Here is a 12923-nt window from a genome sequence, read left to right on the forward strand (position 1 = left end):
AGCTTTCAATTTGCAAATAACGACAAGTTTCTGCTGTTTCTGCAGATGCTATTTTATTTTGCTTTCGGAATCACATTTGTTTAGTAGCTTTTCACCATAGCTAGGTGGTGCATTTTTATGTCAAGGTAAAACCAGCTTAAAAAATCTTCACACTTTTAATGGTAATTAATAAGAAGATTGATTCGAAATTTACAAATTTTGTGTTTAAACATCATCCTCAGGATCTTACAGATCGCTTCACTTTGAAAGAGGGAAACAAACACATAAGTATGACATAGCTTAGCAGAAAGAAAGAAATATGATTATTAATTTATTATAGAAGCTAACCATACTAGTATTATATAAAGCAAAACCCGATGAAAATCACATATTAAGCGTATTATTTCAAAATTAATATAATCACAATCTTAATCTTAAAGACAACAATCACACAGAACCTTGGGAAGCCTTGTTTACCACTTTACTAGCATCCTGGCCCAACGAACCCCCAGCAGCAGTAACCGGTGGAGGAATCCCTTGATATTGCGGCGCGTGCATGACGCCAGCCGGCGCAGTATAATAAACCTGTCTCCCACTCCCACTATCGTAGGCAACTTGCGCGTACGCAGCAGACCCCACATTATCCGGCACTCCAGCTGGCCGAACCACGCCGTATCCTTCTGGATAACCAGGGGCCTTACCCGGTGGAGCCTGTGCCATATTTGTGGCTCCCGCAGACGAAAAGGCTGCTTTAGCTGGCTGCGCGCCGCCGTACACTGGCTGCTCACGGTATCCATCAGAATTCATACGTTGCACAGCGTAGTAACCTTGAGTGACCGGCGCCGCCGACGGACGCACAACTGGAGCATGATAGAACGTGCCCGGCGCCGGAACAACGTAAAACTGTTGGTCTCCACCTCCGGGAGCCGTCGAAATTGCCGTTGGGAAACCTTCACCAGAAAACTGCTTCTCCGGCCAGTAATTCCCGGGGTGCTGCACAGTAGCAGGTGAATTCGACATCGGAACCTTCTCTGGCATTTTCTGCATGTAATAATCGCCGCCCCCAGCAACACCATAACCTCCAGCGAAGCCATCCTCACTTCTCCTCCGGTACATAGACTGATCAGCCTCCGCGATCTGCAACCGCTGCAGCTCTTGCTGCAACTGCCTTTGAACGTCGATCGGGTTCACGGTGGGATCCGATCCAATAACCCGATCGTTCACAGCTGCGCGCGTCTGGTACTCCGGTGGCGGCGCCACAGGCTCCGGAACAGGATCGTGGAACTTAACGGTGGCGAGAGGCGGTGCCGGCTGAGGGGGAGGAGGCGCGGCCTTCTCAAGCCCGAATAGAAAATCAACGTTGGCAGGAGCAACAGGAGGGGGTTTGACCGGATCGGGTTGAACCGGAACGGGACCCGAGTTGAGAGCCTCCACGAAGCGATCGCGATCAGTGGAGAAACTAGGTGGAGCGGAGGTAGTTGAGGCGGTGAAGAGGAAGAGCCTCATCCTGGCGGGTTTTGCGGAGGCACGGAAGAGGCGATCGTACTCATGCATCATGTGATCGAGGTCGTCGTCGGTGGTGACGGAGATGAGGGCGTCGAGGTCCTCTCCGGGGAGCTGGTACTTGAGAGTGAGGTTCTCAGGCGAGGCGCAGTCGCAGAGGGCGGCGAGCTTCGAGAGGAAGGCGGGGAACTTGATGTTGCGGTCGACGGCGAGGATCTTGGTGTCGCCGCCAACGTAGGAGAGCTGGTTGTCGTGGCTGCGCGGCTGGATCTTGCCGCCGTAGCTGCACATGAACTTGGCCTTGTAATTTGTCGGCGGCGGCTGCTGCTCGTCCCACGGCGGCGGATTCTCGAAGTCGACCTCCCTCGACCGCGGCGACGACTCGCTGGATTCAGGATACGGTGGATATGTATAATTCTCCATCGAAGACTATCTTGTGCGAGGAAGTTAAGCTTTCTATTTCTTCAATGGAGGAGAGTGACTCACTTAAGAGAGAGAGAGAGTGAGAGTGAGAGAGAGAGAGAGTCTCTCTTCTGCGTGTGAGTGTGGGATTTTTGTTTATTTTTAAATTTATAGTTTAGACTTTTTCGAATTTATTTGAGTTTATTTATGACTTCAATTAAAGAATAAATTTTAGATGAAAACTTGCTTTTATCTTGACAATTTAAAATTTTAGACGATAATTTAATTAAATTTATTAAATTATTATAATATTAATTTTACGTAAAAATAAATTATATGTAAGTGTTTTTAGTATATCAATTAACTTTTTTAATTTTTATTTTAAATTTTTAAAAGATAAATATTAAAATAATAATTTTATAATTAAAAATAGTTAATTAAAGTTTTTATATTTAATCTTTGTTTATTAATTAATGTATTTATTTTTCCTTCAACTTTTTTTATAAAAATAACAAAATTATTATTTGTACATCAAAATTAATTTTTAAAATTAATTATTTATATATTTATATATAAATATATATAATTTAATTTATTTTTAATATATATTTATATTACAACATATATTTTATATTAATTGATTTTAATATATGTATAACATACAATTTTGTTTTGGCCACATTTTAATCAACTTATATACGTCTTTATCTATGAAGTACATACACTTTGCTGAGTTGTCGTGTCCGCGTATCGAACACATTTTGGACACAATACTCACCGATACTCGTCCAACACGCGTGTTTGTCATGGCCAACCGTATTTTAATAAAAAATAAAAAAAATTCCAGACACGCCTGAGCACACCTAAATACCATCAATCCATTATGTGTCAGTGTGTCCAGTCTTATTCTTAACATATATTCTTAAAATAAATTTAGATATAATATATATTATTAATCATTAAAACAAAAAATATTTTAAATACTTAATATAATTAAAATAAGATATTAAAAATAATTAAAAATTTTAATTTATAATTTAATATCAATAAAATATCAAATTATCATTATGATTTATCTGAAAAATAATTTATATTTTATATGTATATGTATCTTCGTATTATATAAAATTTTAAAATTCGCGTATCGACATGTCCTATATTCATATCGTATCGTGTTATGTGTTCGTGTCAGTATGCATGTATCATAAGTCTTTATTAAGACTTAAGAATAATAGCCTTCATTTTTAAAAGGTAAGGAATTCCTCAACACACGCACAAGAAAAACGGTTCAACATAAACCTACAAGCATGGTACAATAACCAAATAAGAAATAAATCAAATAACAATTGGAGAAGTATAAGTAGTGTTACGGTGGGTAACCGGAGATTGATGGGTTGGATGGCGTCGGTTGGCCCAAATGTGTGAAGGGGGAGGATTCTGAATAGATCTGCAACTCGGGAGGCTCCGTCCGACTTGTTTGTGCGAAGAGATGGGGGTGGTACCTGCAAAGACACTCCGATGCCTAAGTTAGCAAGGGTGTGAGCAGGTCTAGAGAGTATTGGACTTAGAGATACCTGAGGGATGTCAGTGTATTTATAGTGGCGAACCAATAACCACCGTTGGAGTAGTGCCATATTTCTAGGGTGTTAACCGTCCCATTATCTTAGGGAGGTTAAGATATGGCTCGTGGAAGTGGTTAGAGAGATTCTAGGGGCAGTTACTCATTTGAATGAGTGTTTATCCGCCAGCTAATCTCGTGCCCGACTTCTTTAGAACAGGTCGTGGTGAGTACTGACTTCATAGGATGAAGATTGGTACTGGTGAGGCCCAACCCTTTGGATTAGGTCTTTTGCTTGATCCTGGGCCTTTATTATTGGGCCAGGGTATGAACAGTGCCCCTACTCGAACCCAATTTTTTCAAGATTTGGGTTCGAGTATTCTGCTCGGGGTCGTAGCCGACTTGTTTGTAGGACCGACGTGATGGTCTGAAACCGACGTGACTTTCCGTGTCCTTTTGGTTCTGACAGTTACGTCTAATCAAGCGTCGTGTCCGTTAGGGTTGTGCGTAGGTCTTGATAACGGTGCATTCTCATTAATGACTGCCCCACATTTACCATTATGTCCCTTAGCACGTTTATAAATACTTTCGCTCTCTTTCATTTTTCTGTTTCTGCAATTTTTCGAATTTCTTCTTTCTTCGTTCGCGCTGCACTCTTGTGTTTCGGAGACTTCTGCTTCTTCCAACCTTCATTTTTGGATAAAGGTTAGCTTTCCTTCTTTCGTAACATGCTTTGTGTCTGCATACTTTTATTTTGTAGATAGATAGGTTGGTTTGTAGACTTTGGTTCCATATTCCCTCCCTTTAGAGACCGTGTTTTTTATTTTCCTTTTCTTTTTCCTTTGTAGGTTTTTGTCATCCTTTATAAGAAAAAGAAATGGCTTCCGTAGATGTTCTTTCTCAATGGGTTGATGTCACGGTCCTAGGAGAGGAACCCTTGGTTGATGCCGAGTTTATCACCCACCTTCGTACTCACTACAGAATTTGCACTTCTGAGGAGGACGAGCCAAAGTATGAGTTGGTAGTCCCGGGTCCAGAAGACCGGGTTTATTTTGGGAGGGCCAATGAGGCGGCCCCACATTTTTTCTTTATGTATGAATGTATGATCACCCGTTTGGGTGTTTTTCTTCCATTTTCTGAATTTGAAATGGCTGTTTTACGCCACTGTCGAGTTGCCCCTACCCAACTTCACCCCAATTCTTGGGATTTTCTGAAAATTTACCAATTTATAAGTCACGCTCTGGACTTTCCGACCTCTTTGAGGATTTTCTTTTATCTTTTCCACATGACTAAGCCCTTCAGTGGGCTAAATAACAAGCAGCAATGGGTGTCTTTCCGAGCCATACAAGGTCGGAGAATTTTCACCCTTTTTGACGAATCATTCCACGACTTCAAAAATTATTTTTTCAAAGTGCAAGCTGTAGAAGGTCACCACCCCTTTTTCTTGGATGAGAATTCTTCCCCTCGCTTTCCCCTCTATTGGCTGGAGGCCTCCCCTTGTGAGAAGTACGGTCTGGACGACCTGGATGAGGTGGAGGCGGCCATTGTGGGGTTTTTCCGAGAAGTGTGGGGGAGGGCCCCATACTTGGATACTAGAAAATTCCTCCAGGGATCACCGACTTTTGTTCGGTCGCAATTAGGTAGTTTTTATATATGTATATACATTTCTTATTTTCGACTTGTATCTGCCGACTTGAGGTTTGCCGACCTGTAATTTTTGCTGATTGTTTCTTTTGCAGATATGGCAAGGAAGAATGCTCAGGAATCTTACCAAAGAGTTCAGGAGGCTAAGGCAAGATCTCGGGCTAGGACTGGTGGTACCAGGGCAATCATCTCTCCTCCTCCTCCTCCTCCTCCTCAGACTATGGGGACTCCTTCCCAGCCCATTGTAATTTCTTCTTCAGCTTTGTCTCGACCGCTCCCCTCTGCCCGACTTCTTTCTGAGCCAGAGAAAAAGAAGCGCAAGACTTTAGAGTCTGGCTCTTCTTTTGATGGTGAGGTTAAGGCGGATGCTCTTGCATTCGTCCGAAAGAACATTTATCCTCATATAAGTATGGATGATGTCTCTGTTCGGAACCACCTTACCACTCTGGCTGAGGAGAGTTTTAGGGCGGCGGGTGTTTGTGGCAAGCTCTTGGATATTTTTGAGAAGACTCCTCTCAGCTCTTTGGGGTTAACCTCGAAGGTTGAGGAGCTGGAGGGAAGGCTTCTTTCTTATCAAGAGCATGAGAGGGAGTTGAAGGAGGAGGTCGCCAAGCTGAGGGCGGAGAGGGATAGCCTTCGGGAGAAGGAGAGTAAGCTGCAAGCCCAATGTAATATGGAGGCGGGTTTGAGGAAAGCAGCACAGGAGAGTTATCAGAGTTTATTTCAAGATCTTGTGTCTGTGAGGAAGGATTTGATGAACTCTCGAAATGCGTATGCCGAGTTGGAAGACTCTATCGCTGATGGTGCCGAGGAGGCTTGGAGGATCTTCAAGGAGCAGGTCAGAGTTATTGCTCCTGACTTGGATCTTTCTCCTTTAGATCCAGACAAAGTCGTCATTGATGGTGCTATTGTGGATCCTCCTGCCCCCGTAATCGTTTCCGAGTCAGAATTGAAGACTCGGGGGCAGAGGATTATTGAGTCCCCTCCTCGTTCCAAGGACGCTTCGAGTGCTTCTGTTGTTCCTCCGACTTCCTCTTTATCTCCCGTGGTTACCTCTCTTCCCGATCCTGGTGGCGCTCTTCCTGACTCTGGTGGTGGTGATCTGTCTACTCCTCTGCAGAAATAACTTTTTTTATGGCTATATGGGGGCTCGGCCTGTGAGTCCCCCTTTTTTTAAACTCTTTATATGTTGTTTGTTGGTGGTGTTTGGACAATTTCTTTTGGCCTTTTAAGGCCGTAAATAAAATATTAAAAAGTACCCTTTTTAATAAGGGTTTTAAATTAACAGAATAAATACCCTTTTTTGGATAAGGGTTTAAGTTACCTTATGTGTGTATGCTTTTCTGATTTTGATTTTTTCGAAGTCCCCTTGATCTTTTTCTGAAAACCTTTCCCTTTGGCTTGCCTGTTTTCTGAGCCCTTTTGTTTAAGGACTTTTGGACAGTCTTTAAACTTTTTCCTAGGTTTTTCCAATCTTTTTTTTGTTATTCCTTATACTCAACTTTGTTTTATTGAGTTCTTATGACTTAGGTTATTTTTGCGATTCGTTTTCTTTTCTACTCGGTTTTTTCCTTTCGACTTATGAGTTGGGATGTTTCCGAGTTTTTTACGATCAACTTTCATAACCTCATTACACCGACTTGTACCTCGTCGTTTTATCCTGACGACCACCTAGGTCGGTTCATGGGATTTTCACGTTTTGTCGAGCTTAAGTCGGCGCGTTTCGTAGAAAGACTTATAAAACAGAAAAGGAGTTTATAAGAGATATTGTAAATGAAAAAAGATATTTATTAATTGGGGAGGTACCTTCTTGCTACTAAGGGTTTTGATAGCCTATTTTCCCTTAGCCTCTACTATGATGCCTCGTTAAAAACCCTCCTCCAGAAAAAATCCTTTGATTTTGGAAAAAAATCATGAAGTTGGGAAAAGAGTACATCAGGGAGTAGAGTTCGCTTTTAGCTGTAGTACCTTTTCATATTACAAGCATGCCACGACCTTGGGAACTCAGTGTCGTTCAGGTCAGTCACTTTATAATAACCTTTTCCTAAGACTTCATTGACTTTGTATGGTCCCTTCCAATTAGCAGCGAGTTTTCCTTCCCCTGATTTGTTGACTCCAATGTCGTTTCTGATTAAGACCAAGTCATTTGGGGAAAATGTTCTTCGAATGACTTTTTTGTTGTACCTTGTAGTCATCCTTTGCTTCAACGCTGCTTCTCTTATCTGGGCTTCTTCTCGGACTTCTGGGAGCAAGTCGAGCTCCTCTTTGTGCCCCTGTATGTTTCCGATCTCATCATGGAGAATTACCCTCGGGTTTTGTTCATTGATTTCTATTGGTATCATTGCTTCTACGCCATAGACTAGTCGGAAGGGCGTTTCTCCAGTGGCGGATTGGGGCGTTGTCCTATAAGCCCATAGCACTTGGGGGAGTTCTTCGGCCCAGGCTCCTTTTGCTTCTTGTAATCTTCTTTTTAGCCCTGCCAGTATGACTTTGTTGGCTGCCTCGGCCTGCCCATTAGCTTGTGGGTGTTCTACCGAGGTGAACTGGTGTTTTATTTTCATACTGGCTACTAGGCTTCTGAAGGTAGAATCGGTGAATTGGGTTCCATTGTCTGTAGTAATGGAATAAGGTATCCCATATCTCGTGATGATATTTTTGTAGAGAAACCTCCGACTCCTTTGAGCGGTGATGGTGGCCAATGGTTCTGCTTCTATCCACTTTGTGAAGTAATCTATTCCCACGATCAGGTATTTGACTTGTCTTGGCGCTTGGGAAAAAGGACCTAACAAATCCATTCTCCATTTTGCAAAGGGCCATGGAGAAGTGATACTGATGAGCTCTTCTGGTGGAGCTACGTGGAAATTTGCATGCATCTGACATGGTTGACACTTTTTCACAAATTCTGTGGCATCTTTTCTGCAAGGTCGGCCAGTAGAATCCAGCTCGGATTACTTTCCTGGCTAGTGACCTTGCTCCGAGATGGTTTCCGCAGATCCCACTATGTACTTCCTCTAATACCTCGGTGGTTCTTGAGGTCGGTATGCACTTTAATAATGGTGTTGATATCCCCCTTCTGTAGAGAATATTTCTCACCAAGGTGTAGTGTTGTGCTTCCCTTCGGATCTTTTTAGCCTCCTTTTCCTCTTTAGGGAGGATGTCGAATTTCATGTATTCGACCAAGGGGTTCATCCATCCGAGGTTTAAACCGACTACCTCAAGTACTTCTTGTTTGTCTTCTGTTTTTACTACTGAGGGTTCCTGGAGGGTTTCTTGGATCAGGCTTCTGTTGTTCCCTCCCGGTTTGGTACTTGCTAACTTGGATAGGGCGTCCGCTCTGCTGTTTAGATTCCGAGTTATGTGTTTGACCTCGGTTTCTGCAAAGCGCCCAAGGTGCTCCAGAGTTTTCTCCAAGTACCTCTTCATATTTAGGTCCTTTGCCTGATACTCTCCGCTTATCTGGGAGGTCACCACTTGTGAGTCGCTGTATATCATCACCTTTGTAGCACCGACTTCTTCTGCCAATTTCAATCTAGCAATCAAGGCTTCATACTCTGCCTGATTATTTGAAGCTGGAAATTCAAATTTTAGGGAAACCTCTATCTGGGTTCCTCTTTTATCTACCAATATTATGCCTGCGCCGCTTCCTGTTTTATTGGAGGATCCATCTACATAGAGTTCCCATGTAGTTGGTTTTTCCTCCTGATCCCCTGCGTATTCTGCAATGAAATCGGTGAGGCATTGGGCTTTAATCGCCGTCCGAGTTTCGTATCTTAAGTCGAACTCGGAAAGCTCTATTGCCCATTGAACCATTCTCCCTGCAACATCCGTCTTTTGGAGGATTTGCTTCATGGGTTGGTTCGTACGGACTCTTATTGTGTGAGCCTGAAAGTAAGGTCGTAGCCTTCGTGAGGCTATTACTAAGGAGTAGGCAAACTTCTCTAGTTTGTGGTATCTTAGCTCAGTGCCTTGTAGAACTTTACTGATGAAATAAACTGGATGTTGTCCGACCTCATCTTCTCTTATCAGGGCTGATGAGACAGCTTTGTCCGCTACGGATAAGTACAGGACGAGGTCTTTTCCAGATACTGGTCGGGTCAGAATAGGAGGTTGGCTTAAAAACTTTTTGAACTCCTGGAACGCCTCCTCGCATTCAGGAGTCCATTCAAACTGACATCCCTTTCTCTATAAGGAGAACAGTGGAAGGGATTTTAGTGCCGATCCTGCCAAAAATCTGGAGAGGGCTGCAAGTCGGCCATTCAACTGCTGGACTTCCCTCAAACAAGTCGGGCTTTTCATCTCTAGGATGGTTCTACACTTATCAGGATTGGCTTCGATCCCTCTTTGTGTTAGCATGAATCCTAGAAATTTCCCTACCTCCACCGCGAATGCGCACTTTGCGGGATTTAGTCTCATCCCGTGCAGCCTTATGGTGTCAAAGACTTGTGAGAGGTCGGACAAGAGGTCAACTTCTTTCTTGGTCTTTACCAGCATGTCGTCGACGTATACTTCCATTAGATTCCCAAGGTGAGAGGAAAACACTTTATTCATCAACCTTTGATATGTGGCTCCTGCATTCTTCAATCCGAATGGCATGACCACATAGCAGAAATTAGCTCTGGGTGTGATGAATGATGTCTTCTCCTGGTCTGGCTCATACATTGGGATTTGATTATATCCCGAGTAGGCGTCCATGAATGATAAGTATTGATACCCCGAGCTGGAGTCCACTAGGGTATCAATACTTGGCAGCGGATAAGGGTCCTTGGGACATGCCTTATTTAAGTCGGTATAGTCGACACACATTCTTCATTTGCCATTCTGTTTTTTGACTAGCACTACATTGGCTAGCCATGTTGGGTACTGATGAGCGGATAATTTGTACGCTTTTTGGCATTGTTTTTAGTATGTTTTTAGTATGATCTAGTTAGTTTTTAGTATATTTTTATTAGTTTTTAGTTAAAATTCACTTTTCTGGACTTTACTATGAGTTTGTGTGTTTTTCTGTGATTTCAGGTATTTTCTGGCTGAATTTGAGGGACCTGAGCAAAAATCTGATTCAGAGACTAAAAAGGACTGCAGATGCTGTTGGATTCTAACCTCCCTGCACTTGAAGCAGATTTTCTGGAGCTACAGAAGCCCAATTGGCGCGCTCTTAACGGCGTTGGAAAGTAGACATCCTGGGCTTTCCAGAAATATATGATAGTCCATACTTTGCCCAAGATTTGATGGCCCAAACCGGCGTTCAAAGTCACCCTCAGAATTTCCAGTGTTAAACGCCGGAACTGGCACAAGAATGGGAGTTAAACGCCCAAACTGGCATAAAAGCTGGCGTTTAACTCCAAGAAGAGTCTCTACACGAAAATGCTTCAATGCTCAGCCCAAGCACACACTAAGTGGGCCCGAAAGTGGATTTTTATGTCATTTACTCATCTCTGTACACCCTAGGCTACTAGTTCTCTATATATAGGACCTTTTACTATTGTATTTGGAGCTTTTGATCATGTTTTTATGATTGAACCCTCTTTGGGAGGCTGGCCATTCGGCCATGCCTAGACCTTGTTCTTATGTATTTTCAACGGTGGAGTTTCTACACACCATAGATTAAGGTGTGGAGCTCTGCTGTACCTCGAGTATTAATGCAATTACTATTGTTCTTCTATTCAATTCCGCTTGTTCTTGTTCCAAGATATCACTTGTTCTTCAACTTGATGAATGTGATGATCCGTGACACTCATCATCATTCTCACCTATGAACGGGTGCCTGACAACCACCTCCGTTCTACCTTAGATTGGGTGAATATCTCTTGGATTCCTGATACACGATGCATGGTTGATCGCCTGACAACCGAGTGCTCGCCTGACAACCGAGCCAGCCATTCCGTGAGATCAGAGTCTTCGTGGTATAGGCTAGAACTGATGGCGGCATTCAAGAGAATCCGGAAGGTCTAACCTTGTCTGTGGTATTCTGAGTAGGATTCAATGATTGAATGACTGTGACGAGCTTCAAACTCCTGAAGGCGGGGCGTTAGTGACAGACGCAAAAGAATCATTGGATTCTATTCCGGCCTGATTGAGAACCGACAGATGGATAGCCGTGCCGTGACAGGGTGCGTTGAACATTTCCACTGAGAGGATGGGAGGTAGCCACTGACAACGGTGAAACCCTTGCATAAGCTTGCCATGGAAAGGAGTAAGAAGGATTGGATGAAGACAGTAGGAAAGCAGAGAGACGGAAGGGACAAGCATCTTCATACGCTTATCTGAAATTCCTACCAATGAATTACATAAGTATCTCTATCTTTATCTTTATGTTTTATTCGTATATCATCATTCATATCCATTTGAGTCTGCCTGACTAAGATTTACAAGGTGACCATAGCTTGCTTCATACCAACAATCTCTGTGGGATCGACCCTTACTCGCGTAAGGTTTATTACTTGGACGACCCAGTACACTTGCTGGTTAGTTGTGCGAAGTTGTGTTTATGCCATGGTATTGAACACCAAGTTTTTGGATTCATTACCGGGGATTATTTGATTTGTGAAAAGTATTGATCACAATTTCGTGCACCAAGTTTTTGGCGCCGTTGCCGGGGATTGTTGAGTTTGGACAACTGACGGTTCATCTTGTTGCTTAAATTAGGTATTTTTCTTCAGAGTTCTTGAGAATGAATTCTAGTGTTTCAAGGTGATGTTCTTATCATCACCAAAGCTGATTGATCTTCATCAATTTAGCTCTTGAATGCAATGTCCTGCTGAAGCTTGTTCAGCCATGTCTAATTTCTTTAGACTGAAGCTTTAGACTAACATTGCATGATTTCTGGAATTCTCATTAAGAATTTTGATACCTTCATTTTATTTTTTCCACTTAATTTTTGAAAAAGCATAAAAAAATTTAGAAAATCAAAAAAATCCAAAAATTTCTCGTTTGAGACACTAGTCTCATTTTAAGTTTGGTGTCAATTGCATGTTTCTGTTTTTCTTGCATTCATTCATGTGTCTTAGTGATCTTCAAGATGTTCTTGATGATTTCATTACTCTGATCTTTAATTCCTCTTGACTTGAGTGTTTATGTGTCTCATATGCATTCTCATTAGTATCAGTAGTATACAAACTGCTAAGTTTGGTGTCTTGCATGCATTATTATTTGATTTTAGTTGCATTTTGATTATTCCTTATTATTAAAAATCCAAAAATATTTTTAATTTGTGTCTTTTCAAGACAATAATACAGAGAATTAAAGATTCAGAACATACAGTAGAGGAATTATACAGAAAAAGCTGGGCGTTCAAAACGCCCAGTGAAGAAGGATAGACTGGCGTTTAAACGCCAGCCAGGGTGCCTGGTTGGGTGTTTAACGCTCAAAAAGGTAGAGTTTTGGGCGTTAAACGCCAGAATATGCACCATTCTGGGCATTTAACGCCAGGATGGCACAATAGGGAAGACTTTGTTTTCAATGCAAATTTTTTTCAAGTTTTCAAAATCTTTTCAAAATCAAATCTTTTTCAAATCATATCTTTTCAATCAAATCTTTTTCAAATTCAATTTCTTTCTATTTTCAAAGATACTTGCTATCAATTAATGATTTGATTCAACATTTCAAGTATGTTGCCTTTTCTGTTGAGAAAGGTTTAATGTTTGAATCATATCTTTTCTTGATAGCCAAGTCATTAATTTTCAAAATCAAATTTTTTTAAAATGTTTTTCAAATCATATCTTCTCAATCACATCTTTTTAAAACCAATCACATCTTCTTAATCACATCTTTTTCAAAATAGTTTTCAATCAAATCTTTTTTATTTCTAATTTCAAAATCTTTTTCAAAAATCACTTCACTT

The 12923-nt window shown here is 41.8% G+C and overlaps 1 protein-coding gene across 1 annotated transcript; it reads right to left on the bottom strand.

Annotated features, from left to right (window-relative positions):
• Nucleotides 1-279: 279 nt before the first annotated feature.
• LOC112791328 (uncharacterized) lies at nt 280-2120 on the bottom strand. The gene has a single exon (XM_025834110.3). The coding sequence runs from the start codon at nt 1903-1905 to the stop codon at nt 427-429; it is 1479 nt and encodes a 492-aa protein (XP_025689895.1). The 5' UTR covers nt 1906-2120; the 3' UTR covers nt 280-426.
• Nucleotides 2121-12923: the final 10803 nt, after the last annotated feature.

Source organism: Arachis hypogaea, chromosome 3 (assembly GCF_003086295.3).
Source record: "Arachis hypogaea cultivar Tifrunner chromosome 3, arahy.Tifrunner.gnm2.J5K5, whole genome shotgun sequence".
NCBI lineage: Eukaryota > Viridiplantae > Streptophyta > Magnoliopsida > Fabales > Fabaceae > Arachis > Arachis hypogaea.

Coding starts and splice junctions, on each gene's coding strand:
- LOC112791328 (XM_025834110.3), bottom strand. CDS start 1,905: ATGGAGAATTATACATATCCACCGTATCCTGAATCCAGCGAGTCGTCG.